We start from the raw sequence: 25,598 nt of genomic DNA on the forward strand, positions 1-25,598 counted from the left end.
CATATTATAAATTAATTATCAACAATAACCTCACAATTATTCAACTAATTACCTTATAATTGAATGTTCATACTCTTGTGCACATTAGAAGACAAATTCAAGCTCTACTGAATTTCGGTCACGACTCATAATGAGTTTGGCCTGTGCCATCAATATTGTGCTCCAAGAGCTATCTTCTTAGCTTGCTCCAAAAATATAAGAAGCTGGACTCAAAGTAAAAATTGAAAGGACGTAACAAGCACTGCCTATTTAGGCTTTAGTAAAGATAAGGCATGAAAACAGAGACAGAGATGGGGAAGGGAAGGGATCTGCTTTTTTTATCTTGAAAACCTTGTACTGAGGTAGGGTGCCTGAAGATTTACCACAGTTCACTTAGTGACCATTTGAATTTACAACGGCACCGGAAAAAATGAGTTATGATGGTTTTTGTTCACACTTAGGACCTTTGCAGCATCTCCATGGTCACATGATCAAAATTCAGATGCTTGACAACTGACTCATATTTATGATGGCTGCAGTGCCCCAAGGTCATGTGATCACCTTTTGCAACCTTCTGATCAGCAAAGTCAATGGGAAAGTTAGATCCATTTAACAACTGTGTTACTAACTTAACAAATGCAGTGATTCACTTAACAGCTGCAGCAAGAAAGATCATAAAATGGGGCAAAACTCACTTAACTGCTTCGCTTAGCAACAGAAATTTTGGGCTCAATTGTAGTTGTAAGTCAAGGACTTGTACAGCGACCTTCTGTTGTGAAATGTAGTCTTTCACAGAATTAGAAATTCTAAAAAGTCAGGACTCTCATTGATGGCGAAATCTATTCTTATTTATTTAATTAAATTTATATGGCGCCCATCTCTTAACTGAGCAATTCTCATATTTCTTTGAAAGAGAAAACATATAGAAAACAATTTATTTTCCTTCAAATAAGATGAGAACAACTGTAATCATATTTTTTTTCATATAACTTTATTAAGGTGTTTGGATTTTCATCCCCTAGCAAAAGCTACACTGCCATTTTCAACAGTAGCGCTTTATGGCAAAGGGCCTCAATGTAATTGCCTCCGACTCAAATTACTTCTGCCTTAGGTTTTGAATATATACATCCTGCTTTCAAAATAGGAATTAGCTGCTGCATCATCACCTCTGAGGCATAGAAGCATGGGCTATGCCCAAGGGCAGCTTAAAGAGACAAATATAGCTATCGTTTAAGAGTCCTAGATTCTTAAATTAGTTACCAGTTAATCATGGGAAGCTCTCTAGGTGTTCCAAATGTGTCACACAACATATTCTTCCCTTAGTAACCTTTTGGCAAGAGAGAGGAAGGGAGGGAGGGAGGGAGGGAGGGAGGGAGGGAGGGAGGGAAAGAAAGAAAGAAAGAAAGAAAGAAAGAAAGAAAGAAAGAAAGAAAGAAAGAAAGAAAGAAAGAAAGAAAGAAAGAAAGAAAGAAAAGTCTGCAAAGGATAGAATCCATGTCTTTCCTGTTCCTAAGATTATTACAACTAGTGGCTTCTGTCACCAGTCTTTCTCCCAGCCTGTTTTACCTGAGTTGCCTAATTTAAAATAATGAACTCTTGCCGATAATTGTCACAGAAGAAGTTCTCAGCTCTCTGACAGCTAGCAGTGACTGTTTCTCCTATCAAGTGCACACCAGGAATAATCAGAGAGAAAAACGAATAATCTAGGGCACGAGCAAAATCTGCTTAAAATAATAATAGCAATATAACAGAAGGTGGTCAGCAATATAGTAAGTTAAATTAAAAAAAGGACTATTGGGCAATACAAAAATCTGATCTAAGGATTTTTGTTCTGTGCCTAATATATTTATTGCCTTGATGTCATTATTGCTGATGAGGAGGATAATGTCTACTGAGATAAAGTAGGCATTATTATCTTGCATGCCATCATGTTTATTAGCATTTATTTTATTACTACGATATTGCAATTTAAATTGTGTTATGTTCACCTAATGTCAGGTTTGATGACAGGAATTCTCTAGCATCCTAGACCAAGCTAAGTTCAAGAATGCTAGAGAATTCCTTGAAGCCTGGCACTCAGACAAATCAGCCATTAGCAGGCACATAAAGATAAACAACATCTCCACACATTCAAAAGAAACAATCAAAAAGCTGAAAAGGGGAAAAAAAAAACACCAAAACACTTCCTTGCCAGCAATCAACACCCAGGACAGCAGACATTAACAACAGAATTAACACTAGATCAAAAATCAAGCAGCAAACAATATACCATTCAAGGAATTACCAACTCAGACAAATAGTAAACAACAGCCTAATCAAGGAATTTCCAATAATACTCCAACCAACACTGACAGGGCAAGCCACTTGTATATAAACAGAGAGAAACCCCACTTTTTTCTAGCACTGATGTTACCTAGTTTGGGTAATGAAATGTCTGTAAGAAAACAACCAAGCTCAGAGAATAACAAAGACTCCAAGGTTCAACTCTGAGCGACAAATATTCTCTTCTATTAGATGGACACTCTATTTACATTTGATTAAAGCTAGTCGAAAGAGATCTTTCACTTTTCCCACTTCAGAATCTTAGAAAGCAAAAATATTCACAGGTGGTTTTTCAGTGATAATTTTATTCTAGACTTTTATTCTTGATAGTATGCTGCAATGGTTTAAGTACTGGACTCTGATAGGGGAGTCCCTGAGTTAAGTCCACCTTCAGCCATAGAAGTTCACTAAGTGGCTTTGAGTAGATAACTGTCTCTCAACCCACATACAACATAGGGCTTTTGTTGTAAAGATAAAAAATGGAGGAGGAAGTTATATATACATTGTGTTGAACTTCACAAGGATGACATATAAATCTAATAAATTAATTAATAAGTAATATCTCAGGTAACTGGGCTTGGAAATGCCTATAACATCTTGACCATCAATGGTCATGAGACTTCGTTTAGCTCCTTGCATTTCACTGGATGCCAATTCATGAACATAGGTTGTTCAACAGCAACACTGGTATTGAAGTTACTTTCAGACCTTCCATGACGCTGAAGTGGGGCAATCATGAAAGTCCCATGATCATGGCCATAACCATTACCCATAACTTAGACTCCATTGTTTGGCTAGCATCATTTGTAGGGTGGAAAAGAGAAGGATGAATGCAGAATACATACAGCAGTTCGCTAAGTAAATAATGTAACCACAAATAAAGAAGGACGACAAAGAAGTATCCTTAGATAGCTTTTCTTAGCTGGCTGCACATCAATTATATCAGGGCACAGACAATTATTAAATATTTGCTTCCTAAAGCCAAGTGAAGGGATTTGATGTCGATATAAAACAAATGCAATTGAAACACATGGGGCATAATTAGAGAGGAAAGTCTCTCATTTCTCTGGCCAGTCTCATTTAAAGAAAAGGCATTAATAATCTGAGCTGTACTCTACAAATTAAATATGGAAGAAGAACTGAAATATGCAAGAATAACCCTTTTTTCTATTTTTTTTCCTTGATTTCTTTTCTTTCTTCCTTAGCTTTTGCTAGCCTCTAATTTCCCTCTGGTCTATTTTCTGTAATACAACACAGAAGCCAGTAGTATGAGTATGTGAAAGAGTAATTAGGAGAGGGAAAAAATGTTAAGTCTGAAATTACACTTTAGAACAAACAACAGGAAGGAAGGAAGCAAGGAGGATCAATAATAATTTAAGCTACAGCAATAGATTTTAAAATTTAGAAGTAACATATTTAAAAAAAACAATTATGTTTTAAAGTGTGTGTTATGGGGATGTTACAGTACCATGAGTAGATGAATAATTGCAAATAGAGATCAGAATAGACTAATAAAGTGAAATTAGTGTAATTTGGTAAAGGCAGCTACTGTATGTAGATTCAGAAGCAATTGGAGAGTTAAAAATGTGAAGTTAGGATGGAAAAAGGCAATCAATGACAAGATCTAATTCCTCTATGGAGACTGGCATGCAGATGATGTTTTAACAGAATGCACCCTTAAACTCTTAATCCTGCATTTACCCATATGTGTAGATCACTCTGAAATCTTTATCTTTATGTATGGAGTGCAAAGTTATGTAATGTATTATGTGAACATTCTTACAAGCTTCCATATTAATTCTAAATGATCATTTCTCTCCCCAAAGAGATTGGTCCACCCCACCCATGCTGCCGGAATGGACATGCTGCAGATTTTATCAGTCAAGGAATTGTGGCTGGTGGAGTTTAGAGGAAGAGCTTTTCTGCCGTGGTTCACACTCTCTGGAACGTTGTGCCTCACCAGGTGAGATCCACACCCACCATTTTGGCTTTCCGAAAGGTCCTCAAGACTGGCTCTGCCAACTGGCCTGGAGCCTCAATAGTGTCATTCTGAAAGCGATTAATGGACTAAGACAGGGGTCCTCAACCCCCGGGCTACAGCCCAGTACCAGGCCGTGGCCTAGTTGGAACCAGGCCATGCGAGCAGTTAGTCAGTGCGCACATGCGCAGCTCATCTAGTGAGGCAGGTGGGCTAGCACACGTGCACATGCACACACAGCTCAATTTGCATAAGTTGAGCTGTGCATGCATGTGAGTGTGTGCCAGCCCACTGCTTGCGTAGCTCGGTTCTCCTCTCCCCATCTGGGCACCAAGCCACAAAAGTCGGAGACTGCTGGACTAAGATTCACCTCCTCCACCCACCTCCTCCCCGTGTGCATCTTGCTCCCTTCTTCCCATCTTTGTCAAATTTAAACCAAATTTAGTGTTATTTCTATTGTTTCATTGTTTTATATAGTTGTTATTGATTGTAAGCCACCTAGAGTCACCTCTAGATGAGATGGGTAGCATATAAAGTTAATAAATAAATAGATAAATAAATAAATAAAATCATGGATTCCAACTATAGATAGGATTCCCCATATCACTGTTACCTGCCTTTTGCCTTTCCTCACCTTGGTGCTTCACACAAAAGTTTCTATGGAAAGTGGTGGCAATACAGCACCAGACAATTTATGTCATGGTGCATATAGATTGACTGCTTCCAGACGATAGGGTAAATCTATGGCACAACATACTCCCAAAGGCCAAAATTCAGGATTTGGGTCTGGTGGATCAAAATCTGTTCCAATTAAAATCCCTTATGGACTTTTTGCTGGAGGAAAAAAGAACTGATATTTTTTGGATTTGATCGTTAAAAAAAGTAGAATATAGAAAGAAGTTTGATGTAACCTTAGAGAGAAAGGGTAAAATCTAAATGTACTTATAACTCCTACTAAGTAGGTCTTTTGTATTGTACTAGTTTTTTTAATTTTTCCTTCTTTTTATCTTTTTTTATTTCCTTTTCAATTTTCTATTACTTTTCTCTATTTCTCTACTTTTAACTTAAAATTTGTTTTTTAACCTGTGGGGGGGGGGACTTTTTTAAATAAAAAAAATATAAGTGAAAATAATAAATAAAAACAATTAAAAGAAAAATAGCTGGCAGGTGAAATAAAGATTCTGTGATCAAAAGGAGAAGCCTACCACGGAGACCGAGTTAGGAAGGAATTCAGGGGGGGGGGGGAAATACATTTGATCCAGTTGCTCAGAATATTATTTGACTGCAAAGAGCTGTAGTGATGAAGGAGAACAAGATGCAACCCGAGCAAGTGCTCTTTGTTCTCTTATTCTCCAGAAATTATTAGGTGAGCCATAGCATGTTTCACAAAGAAGGAAAAAGAAAGCCCGTGAGTGAGTGTGTAGAGGCAAATTGAAGTGTTAAATAAAGAAACAGCAGCAGTCAACTTCCCTTGTAGAAGTCGGTCACTTTTATTTCTCTCCGTCTCCAGTTCATAGAAAAGGACACATCTCAACATGCCTCTCTTAGTCAGTCTTCAGAGCCCAATCTAAACTTGAAAGAAGGAGTTAATCAACAGCGGCTGCCTTCTCTGCAGGAGGTGACTACTGTACTGCTGTTTCTCCCTTTCTTTAGAAAATGCCTAGAAGAACCAGAAGTAATAAATGCTATCAACTGCTGACTGGGAATGCATGAAGGGCTCCCCCCACACCACCAGCAAGCTAAAGAAGGGACCTCAATCACTCTCTGCAGGGGGGAAAAAAACGAAGAAAACAAACCCTGTTTCTACCCTTCCTATCACAAACACAACCAGAGCTGTTGCTTAAAACGGCTCTCTTAAACCACAGTCCATGAAAGCTTTCAATGACAAGATAGGGATGCATTTAATGGGGAAATCCCAGAGATCTGAGCTTTATACTGTATAACCAATATATAGACCTGAGTTGTAAAAGCAACTGCTCCTACCTTTCCTTTCACAAACAGAACCAGAGCTGCTGTTTTGAAACAGCTTTCTTACATCACAGTCCTTGAAAGCTTTCAATGACAAGACAGTGATCCCGTTATGACACAAATCTATACATTGGCTAGGGGGAAAAAAAAAACACCTCAAGTTTCTGGGATTTGCTTTCAATGCTGCTTCAGTTTTTAATGCTACTGGAAAAGATGAAGATGGATTATATTTCATTGTGGTACTGAAATCTGAACCGTCTCTTTTTTAATGTGCAATCCCATAATCTTTACATTTTAATCATAAAGATGCAAGGTAAAAAAAAAGCTTCTCTTAAGACATTGTTCCACCCCCACACACTAAGTCAATTTTGTTCCTATGTTTTCATTTATTTGCCCTGAATTGGTCCCACCTAGATTTCTGCAGAGTTAGTAACAGCAGTGATCATCAAAATCTCCTTTGAACTGTAAGAATGTCTAGGATTTTATACTATAAATACCATCCTCTGTTGTATTTCTCAAATATAAGTAGTCCTCAATTTACAACAGTTCATTTAGTAACTGTTCAAATTTACAATGGCACTGAAAAAAGTGACTTATGACCATTTTTCACACTTATAACCGTTGCAGCATTCCCATGACCACATGATAAAAATTCAGAAACTTGGCAACTGGCTCATATTTATGACAGTTGCAGCATCCCGGGATCACATGATCACCTTTTGTGACCTTATGACAAGCAAAGTCAATAGGGAAGTTAGATTCACTTAACAACCGTGTTACTAACTTAACAACTGCAGTGATTCACTTATCAAATATGCAAAATATGTAAAATGGCGCAAACCTCAATCAACAGATGTCTTCCTTAGCAACAGAAATTTTGGAGTCAATTGTAGTTGTAAGTCGGGGACTACTTTGCTATTTAAAATATCCAACAAAGGTATTCACATTCATATTCACTGGGTATATCAATGAGATAAATAGAACATCCATTAAAAGGCATACAAATTGTCTTTACTAAACCTGAAATGGTTCAGTTTCCTTCACAAATTACAAGCCATATTTGTGGAACAACCTAATCCTATAATTTATATAGGATAATGGACTGATCATCTTTAAGCCCTTATTCGGGATACTGAAAGCTTAACTAAACTACCAGTTGTGTTTTCCATTACAAGAAAAGACAGCAAAGCTGTTAAAGAGGTGTGAAAGATGTTGAGAGCTGATGAGGTGCATGAAGCCCAAGGCAACCTAAGCCTTGCCACCCCACAAGAGTTGAGAGGAAGAGAGTTTAATGCAGGGATACAATTAATAGACCACTGCAGGAATGTGCAGTAGTTTCAGTTAGAAGCTGAAAAGCTGTCTTGGAACAGGCATGGGTAGACACACATCTGTTAATACCTCCTTACAGAAGGCACATATATCCCTGGGCTCACACAGTAGCCCTGTGATCTCAGGCCAAACACAGTTAAGGGTGAGCGACCAGTACACCCATGTCAATCCCAAAGCATATTTCAGTGCAGCCTTTTGCAGTATCAAAAAAGTCTAATACATCACTCATATCTCTAGCAGTATCTATCTATGGAAGTGTAGAAGTCACACTATATACCTTCCCCAGCAAACTTAGCAATAGCAGAAAAACTCTGGGATCTGTAGGGCATTTTGGAAGGCTGTGAACGGCTTTGGAGCCCTGTTTCATTCTATAGTTTTGAAGCAGAAACCTGGTTCAGTTTACACAACTGAGATGATTTGATGGAAGATTCATTGAGTCAAAGTACTATTGACATATTCAGTGATAGAAATATAGATAATCTATCTATCTATCTATCTATCTATCTATCTATCTATCTATCTATCTATCTATCTATCTATCTATCATTAAATCCAATAGATAGACGATAGATCAAAATGACTTAGGTTTGTTTTGAAAGATTCATATTAGCATGATTGTCTTTGTTGATGAGGATGATGAACCAACGTGAACCAGCAATGTTGCTCTAGCAGGGTGGGTTGAAGTGCTTCAAAATCAGGATTGCCTGAAGCATGCACTGAAGATGACCACCTTAAAGACTTTCAGGCATAGTACGGACATTGCAGACTGGGTGCAAAGAAGCAGTTCTGCAAACAGTACTGAAAAGGATTTTTGCTGGAAAGACCTTCCATATATACATCTACAAGTACTACAGTAACTACTTGTATGCATATTTCCTTTAGGCAGGTTTTCCTACTGGGGCTGTTCCTAAAGTAATGCAGCCTGAACAAGCGAACCATGGAGCATGAGGCCCAGGCTAATAAAAATCACAAAGTTCTCCAGTATAAAACCATAGGGGGGAAAAAAGGGAAGCCGAATATTCCTAATGCTTCATTTTTGGATTGTCTTTCTAGGAAGGTAGACATTAATTTAAGCAAAGCACTGAGGCACAATGATTTGCCTTTTTAATTTCAAAGAATGGCAATGGAGACTATACTCTTAAGTTCCACAGAAATTCTTATGAACAAAGTTCAAGCTGAAATCAGACACTTTACACCAGGCATGTCGCGACATCACGTGACTTCGTGCGACGTATCACAACTTTTTCCACATTGTCAGCAATGGGATGGGTGTGGTTTTGGCATGACGCATCTGGCCCGTGGGCCGGCAGTTTGACATGCCTGCTTTACACTTTCTAAGATACTAGTTTCTCATTTCATATTTTTAGTTAAAATAAATGTTTAAGTCAAGCCTGGTGATTGTACACAACAACAGAAGCTTCAGATATACATTAATTTCTCAAAAACAAAGCAAACCAGTGAATAAATGCTAGCTCACAATTCTAGATTAATTGCTATATATCAGTATCTTTATCATTTATGAGCTAAAAGTAACTGAGTTTCCAAAAGTTTCTCTGCCTTATTATACAAAGGGAGTTCAGTTCCTCTTTGTTACTAACAATAAAGCTAGACCAGTGAATTAGGGATGAATCTTGGCTTTCATGCTTCAGCCTGGTACTCAGGATGATTTCTAAAATAATTTGATTTTCTAGCAAGATCCATATTACTTTATTCTGCTTCTATTCCAAAAATCTACAGTGTTCACTACAGCATGCAACCCAACATTTGTTCAAATAAAACAAGTGGAGAAGAAGGCATATTTAGATGATTCAAACAATGGCTTTGCTATTTATTTAAACTTTAAAACTGTCAAACGTGCTTTGGGTATATAATTTAATCTTTGCACAAATCTATAGCAGGGTTTAATTTGCATATTCCATCTTTCACAAACTGAGAGAGAAAGAGAGAGAGAGAGAGAGAACACACATTTCACACACTTTATCATTGCTTTGAAGTGATGTTTTGCAGTAGCAACTCTGTTAAACCTAATATTAATAATGATAGCATATTAAAATTTCCAGTTCTGGTAAAACTGCACTTAGCTGAAAGAAAACAACAAGACAAAGGAAAAGGAGAATAATTACCTGTCTTTGATGCCACAAATATCAATGCGCAAATCACTGTAAGTTCCCAGGGAGCCTTGCTGAACTAAATTGAGGTCCTTGGGCTGGTTATCAATAAAGATGAGTCTTATGCAACCTTGAAAAGCCATAATGGGATTTAAACATTTTGAATTGGTAAAATTGTCAGGGCAACCTGTGGAACAAAGAAGGTAGAAAGCAGTGAGATGAAGAATACTGAAATGTTAATTTATTTGCTTGGGGATTCATAGAAAGAAAGTCTAATTATTTTTAGTGTTTTCATTGCTTGCTCGACATGAACATTTAAGTTTCAAATTCTATAGTAATTGTTGCGATGAGCGACCGGTCAGGGTTCTGGCCTCAACTCTTAGAGCCCCGTAACAGGGGTGAGAATTTAGAGGGACCCTCGCAAGGGTGAACACCTTGAATAGGGAAGGATCTTGCCCTTTGCCACCGACCCAGTGTGCCGGACGTTCCAACGGTCACACTTGGGAACTGTGATAGCTCAGAGACAGAGTCCTAGGACAAACTGAGGCACCAACACGAGTTTGTTCAAGGTGAGGGAGCACAGAGTGCCCGGGGTTGATGTTGTTGCCCCCGAACAGCTTCGCACACCCTCTTTTTATTAGGCTGTTTCATCAGGGAGGGGGAACACACTCATGAGGGAGCAACATATGGAAGGTCAAAAGGAAAACATAACTCATTGTATACAACTGCTAATGAAGAGAGCAAAAGTCATCACAGGAAACAATAAAACATAGTTTATGCTAACAGAGAACTGCTAATGAAGAGGGCAAAGGTCATTACAGGAAACAATAATGCATAGCTTATCTTATACAAATGTTAACAAAGAATCATAGGAAGACATAACTTGAGGCAGGGATGATTGCAGGAGACAGGAACCATAACAGGGAAGACAAAGGTTATCACAGGAAGACATGACTTGAAAGACATAGTCTTGAAGCAGAGACAATTTACAGGAGACAGGAAGCCATATCTTGAGGCATGGGCAATTACATGAAACAAGTCTTGTAAATGAAGAATCTCCAGAGGCAGGAATGTGATTGTAAAAGAGTTTTATCACCAGAGGCAGGAATGTGATGCAGGAATGTGACTTTTCAATTGCAGATGGGGGGAAGGCAGAAGTGTTATCACTAGAGACAGGAAGGGGGAACTTTGTAACTTTTAATATAGCAATCAAAAAGGTCTTTTGGAGTCTGGGATAACTACAAGTAATAAATTGAAATACATTTTCCAACAAAGAAAATAGGTAATAATGGTGATAGAAGGCCGATATTGGGGCAGCTTCAAACTTTATTCTTTTTTAAGATAAAAAAAGCATGATCTAGAATTAAAAACATGGGTTTTGTTGTCTTCAGAGGGATCCCATGGATCGGAGCTACACGATACAACCTACTTTGGATATCTGTTCACAAATTAAAAGGTTGTATTATATCAAGGCAAAGCATTCATCCTTCTAACAACATACTGTATATGATCTACTTTGACTATAAGGTTTTAGGATCATATGCAAAGAAATCCCTTCCTTGATTATTTTTTTTTCTATCAGGCTTCAGAGTTTAAGTTCAGGTACTTTCTGATTATAATATATGTCTTTACCAATAAGTTGCTGAAATGCATGGAAATGACATGCACACCTTATTAGGAATATCTTAAGAGAGGTTGGGTTTATTTTATTTATTTTTATTTATATTTCATTCTGCCTTTATCATTTTTTTATAAATAACTACAGGTGGGAAACATACCTAATACACTTTCCTCCTCCTATTTTCACCACAACAACCTTCTGAGATGAGTAGGGCTGAGAGAGAGAGAGAGCCCTGAACATTAATCTTAAGACCCAGTTTGTTTACTAAAGTTATCAAAAATCCCCATTAAAGTACTCTCTTGCTCATTTTCCTTTCTCTACAATTATAGAAGCAGCCTAAGCACAGCAATTATCACACTATAATTAGTTTTACTTTATAATGAGAGTAGATAAGCTGATTATTAACTAAAATAAAACTCGATTAATGGACATAAAAAGGTTCAATTTACTGTTGGGCATTAATATAAGGATGGAGGAAAACCAGCCTTTAAAGTCTGATGCAATTTCTGCTGTTGGAGCAGCTGTTTTGTACTCATGCCAGGCACTTTTGGGGATCATGGCAGCTTACTGCTTCCTTTTTTTTCTTTTCCCCTGATCATCTCCTTTATCTTATTTCATTTATTTGTCTTTTATCTCTCCACTCCATCCTTTGTCAGTTTCTTTCTGGAGTACATAATCCACTCCAACCTTGTACCTTCTATAGGAGTTTGTTTCATTATCTGTAGATGGCACATAGTTGGGGAAAGCTGTTAAACTCCTACTGAATATCAGTCCTGCAAGTCTTATGAATGTGGATTAGATCTCTTCTCTTTCAAATTCCTCTTTTCCCCCCACTGTAGCCATTCTTTACTGTTGATCAACAGCCTAACTCCACGATCTATTTTCACAATGGCTCACCTAGGGATTCAGAATGATTTCATAGCACAATGTCAGCAACTGCTGATGACATGTTATCATTATTCTAAAAGTACAAATAAGGATGTCACATTTCTTTATTTTATTTAGTAATTATATATATATATGATTACTAATACACACACACACACACACACACACACACACCAATCTTGCCAAGGTGATTCTGAAAGGTACACAACAATAGATAAAAGCAGATATATAAAAATAGCAAATGTAAATCCATAGTAATAAATATGATAAAAACCAAATCTCAACATAAATTTGTGAGCTGTACCAAACAAAAACATAACAAGCAGATAAAAAAGGCAAAGAGGTTAAAATCGCAGGTTGGGAAATGGGGAGTGATGTAGCTAAGCTAATAAATGAGAAAAAAACAAAAACCCTGCAGCAGCAACAGTCTAATGCAGGGGTCAGCAACCTGAAACAGTGAAAGAGCCACTCGGAACCGGTTCCCTCACAGAAGGAAATACTGGGAGCTGCAAAAAATGTTTGCGCATGTGCATACATGCGCGCATGCACAGAACAAGGTTTGACTGAAGAGTGGAGCCAAGGCAAGATATGCACCTACCCTGCATATTTGAATTGATTGGTTGAACTTTTTTAGCCCCACTTTTTTTTGGGGACTGCACATGGCAGAGGACTGGGAGCCGCAGGAGATGGCTGAAAGAGCCGCATGCGGCTCCGGAGCTGCGGGTTGCAGACCTGTGGTCTAATGTAACAACAATCATATCTTACTGACTGTGCAATGAACTATAACAATAATAATCCAACCTGGAGGCAAAGACAAGTTACAATGTAATAGACTTTGCTGAGAATATATTAAAATGCCAAGTTATACCTTATTTTGAAACTAGTGACCAGTTTAGCTGAATGCTTATCTGCTAGTCTACCAAATGTCTAATAGACTCTAAAAACCATCTACTTTTGATATACCGTAACTTAACCTTGCTGCAAAATCTGGAAGACATAATATAGGACTTGGTGAGTGGAACTAAGTGGTCACGGACCAAGCAGAACCCCCTTCTCCCATGGTGCTCAGTAGCAACCTCTTAAAATTATGCCATAGCAACAATAAAGTAACAATTGCTACAATTCTAGTATCAACGTTATGACAAGTTCAGCTTTAGAAATCCCGAGCCATCTTTTTTTTAACAAGATGGTGTTTGAATTACCCTGATTTTTATGACAGCTTGTTGAAGCTATATCAGCAGCTGGACTAAACCTATCATTATGCTGAGAGAGAGAGAGAGAGAGAGAGAGAGAGAGAGAGAGAGAGAGAGAGAGAGAGAGAGAGAGAAGAGAGAGAGAGAGAGAGAGAATGAAAATGTCATCCAATAGCATTGTGCACCCTGGATATAATCAGGGAGCATAGAGTAAACTCTTTGAAATATCAGCAGTACAAAGATCAGACTGAAATGAATTCTATAATACTACCGCATTCTGCGACAAGCTTCCAAAAGAAATAACTTCACATATATAAGCAATCCTCTGAGCAAGCACAGTTAAACAGTGGCAAACTTGTTTCTATCCTTTTTAATACAATAACAAAAATGAGGTTAAAGAGACTCTAGTAGAATGATTTTTACAAAAAAAACAACAACAACCAACAACAACAAAAATGCACTCAGCTCTTGCCAATGCTACGATAATATTACATGCTTATTGAAAAATTGAACTAATTCCAAATCTTAAAGACTCCACAGAAATCACCAGTGATGTGGCTGTGCATTTCATTTTCATCCATAGCTGGTTATTTCATTTGAGAGTGGAATAGGATTATTTTATATATAAATATAAATATAAATGTAAATGTAAATGTGTGTGTGTGTGTGTGTGTGTGTATATATATATATATATATATATATATATATATATATATATATATATATATATATATATATATATATAAATGGAACCTAAATGGAGCCCAAATGCAAAATGCTTGTTAATCATGTTTCATTACGATGTTACTATTGCTATCTTTCCTGATTATACTCATAGGAACTTTCATATAAATCTAAACTATAGACAAATTGTCCTTCATGACTATAAAGCAAACTTGAATCTCTAGTTGAAATATTAGCGAAGTTGTCTCTAATGGATGCCTACTTTTTATTAGTTTATAATATAAAATACAAAAGCGAATAATAGGAAAAATAGGGGAGGGAAAAGTGTAGCAAAGAAAGGGAAAAGAAAGAAAAGGCACTGACTTCCAACTCCCTTTGGTGCAGTAGGTAATATCAAACCTCAACTTTTTACTTTTACATAATAGTATAAACTAGCCATTTCTATAACAGCAGATCTATCTAATCAATAAAACCCAAAATCAAAGTTTCATTTTTTCCCCCACCTCATTTTTTCCACCTAATGGTATCTACTTGAGTATGGGAGAGGGGGAAGAAAGAGAGAAGCCTACTCGGTCTTCAAAATATGCTCTGAGCCAAAGATTTAACAGGATAGTGAATGGAATAGCTAAATTTTGCCTCCTATATTTACCAAAGTTGGGCAGACTGGAGACAGAAACTTTAAGTCCTTTCTAAGTCATGAGAAGTCATTGGGTGACTTTGGACTAGTCAGCCTCTTTGGGTTACAAACTACCTGTTAAGCTGGCTGTTGTGGGAATGAGGGGAAAGTCTGATGTAAATTGTCTTGTTTTACCAAATATAAATCAATCAATCAATAAATAAAGAAAGAAACCTTTATTGTCAAAGTACAACAATCCAGTAAGTGGCAGCTCTATCAAAAAAGATTGTAGCATACATCATTGTAGAGTATTTGGAGATCGGATATTATCTGATCCAGATGTTAATTCATATATATGATAAACACACACACACACAAACACACACACGCTATCCAAAAACAAATAGCAGTCATGAGGTCTGAGCTGGGATGTATCAGCCTTCAAGGTACACCAGATTAAAGCCAAGCAGACTAACATAAAGTTTACATAACATAATCTTGTAAATCTGAACTTGCTTCCTCCCTCCCTCTCTTTATTTTCATGAGAACTAAAGAGGGTCAAGCCTGAAACCATTTCTCACATTACATCTTTGGACTCAAGTTCATGGTCATTGGTCATGGTCATTCTTTCTATCCACTATAGGACCAATGACGCAAGCAGTGGTTAGCATCTGTTCTGATCACTTACATCCATTCTGATCAACACAATTTACATATTTCACAGTGACTATTTTTCACAAAGAAAGAAGCTTACATCCAGCTGCTAATGGTTCTTTAGTGTGCTGCAGCAGAACAGTGAAGAGTCTTCAAGTGGCACTCTGTAGCACTAAAAACTTATTTTCCATTTCCAACACCTTCTATTCTCCAGACTGCTTTATGGATTGATAACACAGACAGTACCCTGCAAAGATCCCATGTCTCAAGACACTTTTTTTTTAGCTGTTAACCTTTCTTTCATGTTTTGGCTAATATTTTAAGGCTCCTAGATCCACATCACAAATGAGTTTTCATCTAAAGTTTCTAAGATGAAAGCATTAGAATGGTACTTAGGCTTTAAATTTTGGAACTGACATTACAATATATATATTCAGACATATTTATTTTTTGATACATTTCTTCAGCAATTCTCTCTGATTTAAAAAAAATCAGTATAATTTAGTTATACCAAAGGCCAAATAACAAACAAAATGACAAAGCATCCTATTGAATATTGACTTGAAAAAGGATACTTTATATAGAACTATATCTATCTATCTATCTATCTATCTATCTATCTATCTATCTATCTATCTATCTATCTATCTATCTATCTATCTATCTAATACTGGTCTCAATTCCTATCCTTTTAATGCATGCAAAATCTTTGCTGCTAATCAACGTAATGGGCAAGCTTGGTGGCTGCTAATCAACGTAATTGAATGATACATGCTTTTAAAAGCACAAGGTAGGTTCATAAAGACTTTCAGGGGAAAGGTATGATTGAGAAATAACAGTGAAAATCTTATCAGAATCCTTTTGAAGAAGGAAGACTTAAAGAAAAAGATATTTCTTATTGATGTTTTTTAAAAAATCCTTTCCTCTATAGGCCAAAGGATCTTTCAAAGACTGTCCCCATAAAGCACTTGAGATGAAATTGGCTAAGGGGACGTGTGTGTGTGTGTGTGTGTGTGTGTGTGTGTGTGAGAGAGAGAGAGAGAGAGAGAGAGAGAGAGAGAGAGAGAGAGAGAGAGAGAGAGAGAGAGAGAGAGAGAGAGAGAGAGAGAGAGAGAGAGAGAAATGGAAGGGAAGGAATTAGCATACAGTACTTGTGCATCACTAAATCTTTAGCAACAGATGAAGTGCATGAGCATCAACCTCACTTTTTCTCAGCCAAGAAAAGGTACTGGCCAGCAAGGAATGTTCTTGGTTGAGAAAAAGTAAGGTTGATGCTCATAAACTTCATATGTTGCTAAAGGTTTAATCATGTGCAAGTACTGTATGCTAATTCCTTTCCTTCTCTTCCCTTTCTCTTTCTTTCTCTCTCTCTCTCTCACCCCCCCCCCGCCCCATCAACCTATTTTCTCTCACATTTCTTCAGTTTTATGATCTTATCACATTTATTTTTTTCAGATCAGAAGAACTTTCTTTAAGCATTTTGTGCTGATTGGTAGGCATTTGGTGCACATTTCCCCAGGCATGTGTTTTGCTTTGTAATTTTGCCTAATATAAGTTTTTGTAAACAATTTCCATAACATAATGAATTTTGCACATTATCTTCAAGAATGCATGTTTTTCCCTAAGGTTTTTCTATTTTTAGAAAAAATTAGCAACCACTCTTCTAAGTAAAGTTTGAATCATAACTATGCTTGATAACACACAATGATACATAACAACTATGTATGGGCTTCAAAATAAAAAAAAATCAAATATACTTTCATTCAAACATTTAACAAAACTTTTCTGTCATTACAAAACTTGATAAAACTTGGAGATCTGCCAGAGAGATGGATCCACAAAGTTCATTTTAGCTACTCCAGTTTTAGAGAAAGCTAACACATTTTCATAGGGGGTGTGTGAGACTTATTTTGATTTCTCTTTATATTGCAAATGTGTTAACAGTTGAAGTCCCCAATATTTATAAGTGATAACCAGCCCTCCATGAAATAAGATATGCATAGTTAAAGGACTGCCTCTCTCCTCTAATCTTTACCCATTCTATTCACTCCAAGTCCCATCAGTTAAAGAGTATGATTCAGTGAGACCCAGGAGGCAGGACTTTTGTGTTGTAGCAGCAACAACCCTTTAAGAATAGCATCCCCTCCCAACCAGAGATCCACACTGCCCTCTCCTTACTTGCCTACAAATGATCTTTGAAAACTTGACTGTAACTCTAGGCCTGACACAGTACAGCATTAAAGCTCTGCTGGACTGTCTTTGGATGATGAAGAGGAGGAAATACACCCATGGCTTTCTAGAGATAACACTCCTGGAGGGGATGATCCCAGCTAGGTTGGAGCTCCAGCTGAGGCAGATCCAGCAAGGCCCAGGATTCCTGCCTGCACCCACATGAAACCTCTCAGATTCCGAGGTTCCTCCATCCAGTCCAAAGCTGAGGCAGGCCTTAAGGATCTGAAGATAGAGGGCAGAGCTACACAGGCCTGAGAGGTCAGCCAAGACTCTGATGCATAGCATGCAGCTGGATGGAGGCTCAGCGTGGCTGATTTATTGATCTCATTCCCATGGAGAAAAAGGTGAGAATAACCTTTAAAGCCTCAGCTCTGTTGTGTTTACCTTATCATGCTGTTGTGCCAGGGATTCTAGATTCCACTTCACTGTGTTTCTTGTCTTTTCCCTTGGATTTGTTGTTTGTTTATTGGATTCCTGGTCTCAACCCATGCCAGGCCTTGACTGCATTACATTTGTCATTTTTATAGGTAAAAAGGACTCTTTGCCTCTAAAAAGTTCTGACTGAGTCTGTATATCTCTGGAGCATGGCAGGCTGCCAGCTTACTATCTTGTTGGCTGGCAGCCATCAGTATGAACACAAATAATAATAATAATAAAAAAAAGAGTGGAGATGGGGCCTCCACTTTTAGTGGTGGCTGCAACGGAGTTACGTTTTTGTGGCTTCCCTCGGTAGACTGGTTGTATGTTAGGGTTTGTTTTGCATTTTGTTAAAATTTTATTTCTGTTTTTAACCTGTGAAGCCCCTCAAAGTTTAACAGTTTAGAAATAAGATAGGTAGACAGACAGACAGACAGACAGTTAAATATTTTTTCCCTTAACCTTTCGGGAAGCAATATAATTTCTTTTTTTCTTTTTTTGTTATTATTTCTTAATAACAAAAATAATTTTAAAACATGATAGCTTTTTTTCTTTAAAAGGAAAGTAAATATAATAGTGTATTGCAATTACAGCTTACCTCCAAAATAATAGCTGTGCCCTGAATAAATCTGGGAAACGGTGGTAGCATGAACAGCTGACGCTACATCATTATCAAGAGTTAAGGTGATGCGATGTCTTCTGGCATTGATGTTAACCGAGTGCCACAAGCCATCATATAGATTGTTGCCTAAGAAACAAAGAAGTATAAACCTGATCAACCATTCACATGGGGACCAAAACGAATAGATAATGTCTGTGAATAACAGTGATCGTTTCAGGAAGCAACAAAACCCAATAGTGGAATGTTTGGCATAAGCGCAACATAGCCTGAAGACCCAGGCATTCATTTGAAGTTGTTATCCATGCCAACTTGCCTAATCACCCCAATCTGGAGGGTATAAGCAATCTAAAATCCAGAAAGCTGTTGTTGTGGATATATAATGTGAACAAGGACTTGCCATGCTTTTTAGCCTGTAAATAAGAACCATCCTGAACAGACAGGATAATTGTGTGTGTCTTGTTCATCTGATTATGGGAATTCTCACTACTGACAGAGCTCTGATATTACATGGAAGTGACCAATTATGTAGATCACATAGATATTTTAAAGGTTGAGTGGGTGTATTTTGCCTTAAATTGAGATTATCGTGAACTTTCATAACATCTGTTCTCAAGAAGCTATCTAATTTAATTCTCGGCTACATCATGTTGGCCATGAAATAACATTCCTGCACAATTCCATGGGAATTTCATTGTTTCTAATTAAGCTTATTTCCCAGTTAATGTTTTAGGATCTAAACTGAGAGGCATTTTTGTGTGTTTAAAGTGCTACTGGATACTCAGCAATAAAGTCACTGTGGAACTGTTGGAAAAGCCCACACAATGCACCCCAGAGAATGTTTGCTGAGTAGGTGTTATGTTCAAATTTGTAGTAATTCACTTTCAGCAAAGACAAATACAAATGTCTTCATTTGCTTAAGAAAAATCAAAGGCGTAAGTATAGATGGAGGGGCATGCTGGGCAACAGAACTCGGGAAAAGAATCTGGATGTCTTAGCAATCGTAAGCTGAACATGAACCAACAATGTGACCTATGTACCCCATTCCTACATGCAATCCTAGACTCCATTAATATCTATGTACGTATGTACTGTGTATGTGTGTGTGTTTATATGTGTGTATGTATGTATGTATGTATGTATGTATGTGTGTGTGTATGTATGTATGTAATGTCAAGATCTGGAGAAGCCATTACTGCAGCATATTCTGCATTTTTGGCCAGAGTAAAGTCTCATCCAAACTATGAGGAAGGATTGAGGAGCAGAAATACCAAAAACAACAGATTAATATCAGAACTCAGGAAGCCTTTATTCAAGCAAAGTTGAGAAGGAATAAGCAACCTTATTATATTATGAAGACTGTGAGCAGTACTCAAGTGTCTGAAGAAGGGTTATGTAGAATTGTGGAGTTCTTCCAGAAGATGGAGGGGAAGGGGGCAGGGGCAGTGAAGGCAAGAATGGATTCAAATTACAAGGATATAGATTTTGATTGGTCATCAGAAAAAAATATTCTAACTATTAGAGGTGCTCAATAGTTGAACAGAAAGCTTTAAGAAGTGTAAACTGTCCTTCCCTGATGGCCATCAGAGGCTGGATGGCCATTGGTTGAATATGCTATAATATTTGATTCTTGCACTGAGAAGCAGATTGGCCTAGATGATCTCCAAGGTAACTCCCAAATCCACATCTATGATCATATCATTCACTTAATTTATATTCATTTGTTCACACACTGAATTACTTAATGGAACACTCTGCTACCTGTTTCAGGCAATCCCAGTCTCTTAATGAGTTATTGGTTCCTCTGGATTAGGCAGAGGTTTGCTTATTCCTTCTCAACTTTGCTTGAATAAAAGCTTCCTGAGTTCTGATATTAATCTGTTGTTTTTGGTATTTCTGCTCCACAATCCTCCCTCATAGTTTGGATGAGACTTCTACTCTGGCCATAATTTATAGCTTGCCCATGAATATTTGCTGTTGTCCCTCTCCTAGCTCTGATAGGAACAGGGATTCAGGAATAAGAATAATAGTAATAAATACTTGACTTTGTTTTGAATTCCAAGCAGTCGAAGTAAAGAATAAATTTATTGTAAAAATGCATTTAAGACAGCTGAGCCCTTCCATGAAAAGCCTGTTCTATAAAGGGATATGTATTTAAAATGTCACAGGACTGACTCTCTTGCTCTTGCATATGTGTATGCTTATGCTTCTTCAATAGAATGATAGATTTTTCTTTAGGAATTCAAGAATTGAGCACTGAGCATATAATGAGGATTTGCTGCCAGATGTCTTTTGAAATGTCATCTTTGTATCCCAGAATAATGTCAAAGCAAGGATTTGTTACAATAGCAGCTACAAAGCAGGAAATTGTTTAAAAAATGAACAGCATTCTATCCATTAGAAGAGTTTTCCCCAATCATTCTGGGTTGGTGGCCTGGAGGGGGGAGAGCGGGGAAAGAGGGGATGGTTTTCTGGGAGGGGCATTGCTTGCACGATTGAGGCCAAGAGCACTTGTGATGCTCACGCGAGTGAGGCTTCAAGTGCTAGCGCAAAGGGTCCCCCGAGTGCGCATGATGCTCGTGTAAGTGGAGCTGTGTATGCACACCAGCCAGCCACTCACGCGGCCTGGTTGCAAATAGGCCACGGACTGATAGTGGTCCCTGGCCCACAGGTTGGGGACCCCTGTATTAGACAGGAGAGAAATACTAAGAAGGAAAAGCAGCATCTGGCCATATAAATACTGAACCTCAACTTTCATCATCCTTCTACATTGGGTCTGCACTTCAGATTGAATGAAAATTGGAATGTTATAATACATGGCAGACCATATATTAGGCTTGGATTAACAAATGACCGCTTGAGGGTTAGCTTTCCCACTTAAAACAAAGAATGCCATTTCTCTGTTATGAACTAGGAACCTTATTTAAGAACAACAAAAGTGAGAAGGAAACATGCATCTGGTAAAGACGGATACCTGCACTGATGCCCACGTATCGCTCTGCTCCTTTTTGGATGTTGAGGATCAGTCTGCCATGGTGGAGGTAGAACAAGAGTGAGCCAGAATTTTCTGACAATTCAGTTGAAAGAAGGAGACCATCCTTGTTCCATGTTCTAAACTGGAAGCTGACAGACAAGCCATCAATCTGAGGAGTGCCGGGTAACAGTAAGTAACTGCTATTGGAGCTCTCGAAAGTGATGGGTGTGATTGGCGGTTCTGAACAGGAAAATGTCACATTTCCCTGGAAAGTAACAAAAACAAAAAGGGGGAAAATACAACAGATGATGTTCAAACTGGTTTCACATTCAGCTGCTTGGTTAAAAAAAATGCCATCATCACAACTGAAAGATAAAAATGAAAAGGATCTTTAGGATTATAAGTGGATATCTATTAGGGGAATACAAATCAGCCAAAATCTGATCAGAATTCTAAAACATGACCTCTAATTAACATCTACACATGTAAGAAGTAAACAAAACAGAGCAAAATAAAACAGAACAAAATAAAATAGATGAAATAAAAACAGCATGTAGATAAATGTGTGTTTTACCTCCTTGGTGGAGCAGTGGGCTAATGCCTCCTTAAGTAACACCAGCTGCCTGCAATTAGTGCAGGTTCGCGTCCCACCAGGCTCAAGGTTGACTTAGCCTTCCATCCTTCCGAGGTAGGTAAAATGAGGACCCAGATTGTTGGGGGCAATTAAGCTGACTTTGTAATAATGCCGCTTGGGGTGTGTGTGAAAGCCCTAATAAGCAGGCATGTACATAGAATGAAGGCTACTGCTAAGCTTGTAAGCCGCCCTGAGTCTTCGGAGAAGGGCGGGATATAAATGGATTTTTTTAAAAAAATAATAGAAAAACTTCTTTGTGATGTGATTCTAGGGCGGGGGTGGACAATTAATTTTTCCCAAGGAGCCACATGAGAAACTGGAAATGTTGTGGATGGCTGAACCAATGTGAAGATGCCTGTGCATGCATCCACATTCGTAAATTGGGGGGGGGGGAATAGCAGTCACCTTCAAAATAAAAGCAATTGAAGTTGTATTGCATGCATGGTGCACACTTATTTACATCTGATTTGTAATTTCCAATTGACCTCAGACCGGTTGGACAGGAACAGCCAAACAGCTGGATATGGCCCAGGGACTGCAAAATGCCGAGGTCTGTTCTAGGGTTTGGATACCTTAAGTCATCTTATGGCAATAGCTGCTCATAAGAACTTGGCAATTTTGTTCATATTACCAGGGTTCCAGTCTCAGAGTAGAAAACAAAGCATTTCTCCCTTATCGAAAGCTCTGCTAGAAGGCAGCATAGCATACCAGCATATAAATTATAATAGAATGGACAGTGAAGAGATACATACTATAAGGTTTTGGGTTCACATTGGCCAGTGGGACAATTTTTCTCATTAAATATGATTTTATGAAATCTCTCATCCTATATTACTGAAGATAAAACATTAAAATTGGCCAGAAATAGACAGAAATTGACTGAATAGACAGTTTGCAGATCTAAAAGGTTTCCAGGAAGGAACCCACTCTTGCAGGCTCTACTCCAGTCTACATAATTTGCACGTAGAAAATCTGAGGTCCAATCATAACAGGCAGGCTATTTCTGGTAAAAAAAAGAATTTGAATAACCACAGCTAAATCTCCCATTGCTCAAGTAACTGATTCACCCAATAAAAATTCAGTTCCCACAACTGGCAATCCTGAGAAGACGTCTCCAATGTCTAGTCCTACCCAAGAGGTTTAGTTAGAGGACTTACATGGCCAAATAACACAATGTGATAACTGCTATATGAAAAGCCTGACTTTCAATACACCCAGTCCTGCAGAACACAAGTCTTTAACAAGATTCATTGTTAGTATAAGATACTGCACTAGGATCCCACTTGTAACCTCAGACTGATTACTCTCAAGTCCTGCGGAGCATGGTTTATACATGAATTGGACTAAGACAATAAAACTTCTTTGCTTGTACTACTTTGCTTCCACTTCCACTCCAACAATAAATTGATTTCTTAAGGTTTTAACTACAGCTGGTCAAAGTCAAACATTTCTTTTCAAGCCAAATAATTTGCAGGGCAGTTAGATATACTGATGACACCAGAAACACTCCGAGAATTTTTAAAACCATATTTTGATAGCATCTTTAATTCAAAGCTAAATGCATTCTTGCAGGGTTGCTGGGAGCTCAGTTCTTTTGGTCTCAACAATTCCACAGCTGTTTATTCACCAAAATCAGATAATTAGCAATTAACCATATAGGATAGGACCAGTGGTGGGTTTCAAATATGTTAACAACCGGTTCTCTGTGTGGATGCCGCTTCCGGAAGTCCGTTCTGGGCCTGGGCAACCAAAAATTAGCTACTGGTTCTGCCAAAGTGGTGCAAACCTGATGAATCCCACCACTGGATAGGACACATGCACAAATCTATTCCAAAGAAAAGGGCAGTATGGGAGGACTGATGGTGTGCTTTTAATCCAAAGCACTTTGCCAAACATCAACTGAAATCTGATAAATCAATACAAATAAAATATTTTCTGTGAGAATAGCCTCTGATTAGAACTGATGCCTCATTCTAACAGGAACATTAGATGTAACAAAATGTGACTAATGTGTAGGAAATTTGTATGAAGCTTGGGGATTTCCTTGACGAAAGAATAAAACAAAATGAGGGAACCATTGATAATTGGAAAATGACAATTATTTACATTGGAAAAGAAGTTCTGATAAGAGATTTAATTTGCAACAAGATGAAACAAAATCTTTAGTGACAACATTCTTTTACATGACAAAGAGTATTGACATGAAACAAATGGAGCTATTTCAATGGATTCCTCTATTAATCGGTTATTATTTGTTATATGGCCAGGATGATGTGAGATGGCAATTTGGAAAATATAATCTAAACCTGCATAAATTACAATTGCTTTGTATCATCTGATGAAAACTTACCACTGGGGCTGCTTTATTTGGTCATAATTAGGTATTGGCTAAGATCCAAATAAAATGGCCAGGTAACACAGAGAATATGGTAACTGCTTTATGAAAAGGCTGCCTTTTGTTTCAATATACTCAGTCTTGTAGAACATAAGATTCATTACATGGCAGAGCAAGATGAATTAATTTCATATAATAAATAGCCCAATCTCCAGAATTTAGAAAGAAGAATGTTGATCCATCAAGTAAAGAACCACAGCTAATAATGACCAATCAAAATAAGCTGGACAGTAATAGGATACTTGATAATAGGAATGTGAATCATCCTAAATTTGAAAAACATACATTTTATTTTTCCATTTTTTAACTGCTGAAAATCATTTTTTGTTTTTGTTCAGAACTTTCCTTAAAACTTACAAGTTTTTGAAACAACTTTCCCTAATTCTCTTCTTAAAGACACCATACCTAATATATACCCTTGGGAAAATATTAGTAAAAAGCACCTTTGGGATAACTATTACCTGGATGACTGAGGATCTCCATAGATATTCATTGGCGTATTATCCCATTTCATATCCACTAAAGTACAGCTGATATCAGACACTATCATCATCTCTTTTATTTGTCAGTTTGACTGCTATATACTTATAAATTAGGCATGTTACTTATAATAACTTTCTGAGCAATGCCTGCATTATAACCTTCACAGGTCTGTGAAACACAGGAAAGCTGAAGTAAAATCATTAGACAGTCAAGGTTTTAGTTAGTAACTAATTTGCTTAATGACTGAGTTGCCAGTCCCATTTGAGGTCTCAGTCTAAACAAGGGCTAAAGGTAATGGTAAAGTTTCCCCCGCACATGCGTGCTAGTCGTTTCCAACTCTAGGGGCTCATCTCCATTTCAAAGCCGAAGAGTCAGCGCTTGTCCGAGGATGTCTCCGTGGTCATGTGGCCGGCATGACTAGATGCCAAAGGTGCACGGAACGCTGTTACCTTCCCACCGCAGTGGTCCCTATTTTTCTACTTGCGTTTTTACGTTCTTTCGAAC

General features: G+C 37.7%; 1 protein-coding gene across 1 annotated transcript in view; it reads right to left on the reverse strand.

Annotated features, from left to right (window-relative positions):
* Positions 1 to 25,598, reverse strand: part of CNTNAP5 (contactin associated protein family member 5) — a gene marked incomplete at both ends in the record, with an annotated part of 429,095 nt that overhangs the window by 171,083 nt on the left and 232,414 nt on the right. Inside the window, 3 exons of the mRNA XM_081335453.1 lie at positions 9,700 to 9,871; positions 18,588 to 18,737; positions 21,583 to 21,847. Coding sequence (XP_081191579.1) covers positions 9,700 to 9,871; positions 18,588 to 18,737; positions 21,583 to 21,847 — 587 coding nt within the window. The remainder of the gene's footprint in view (positions 1 to 9,699; positions 9,872 to 18,587; positions 18,738 to 21,582; positions 21,848 to 25,598) is intronic.

This window comes from Vipera berus (genome assembly GCF_964194415.1).
Source record: "Vipera berus genome assembly, chromosome: 1".
NCBI lineage: Eukaryota > Metazoa > Chordata > Lepidosauria > Squamata > Viperidae > Vipera > Vipera berus.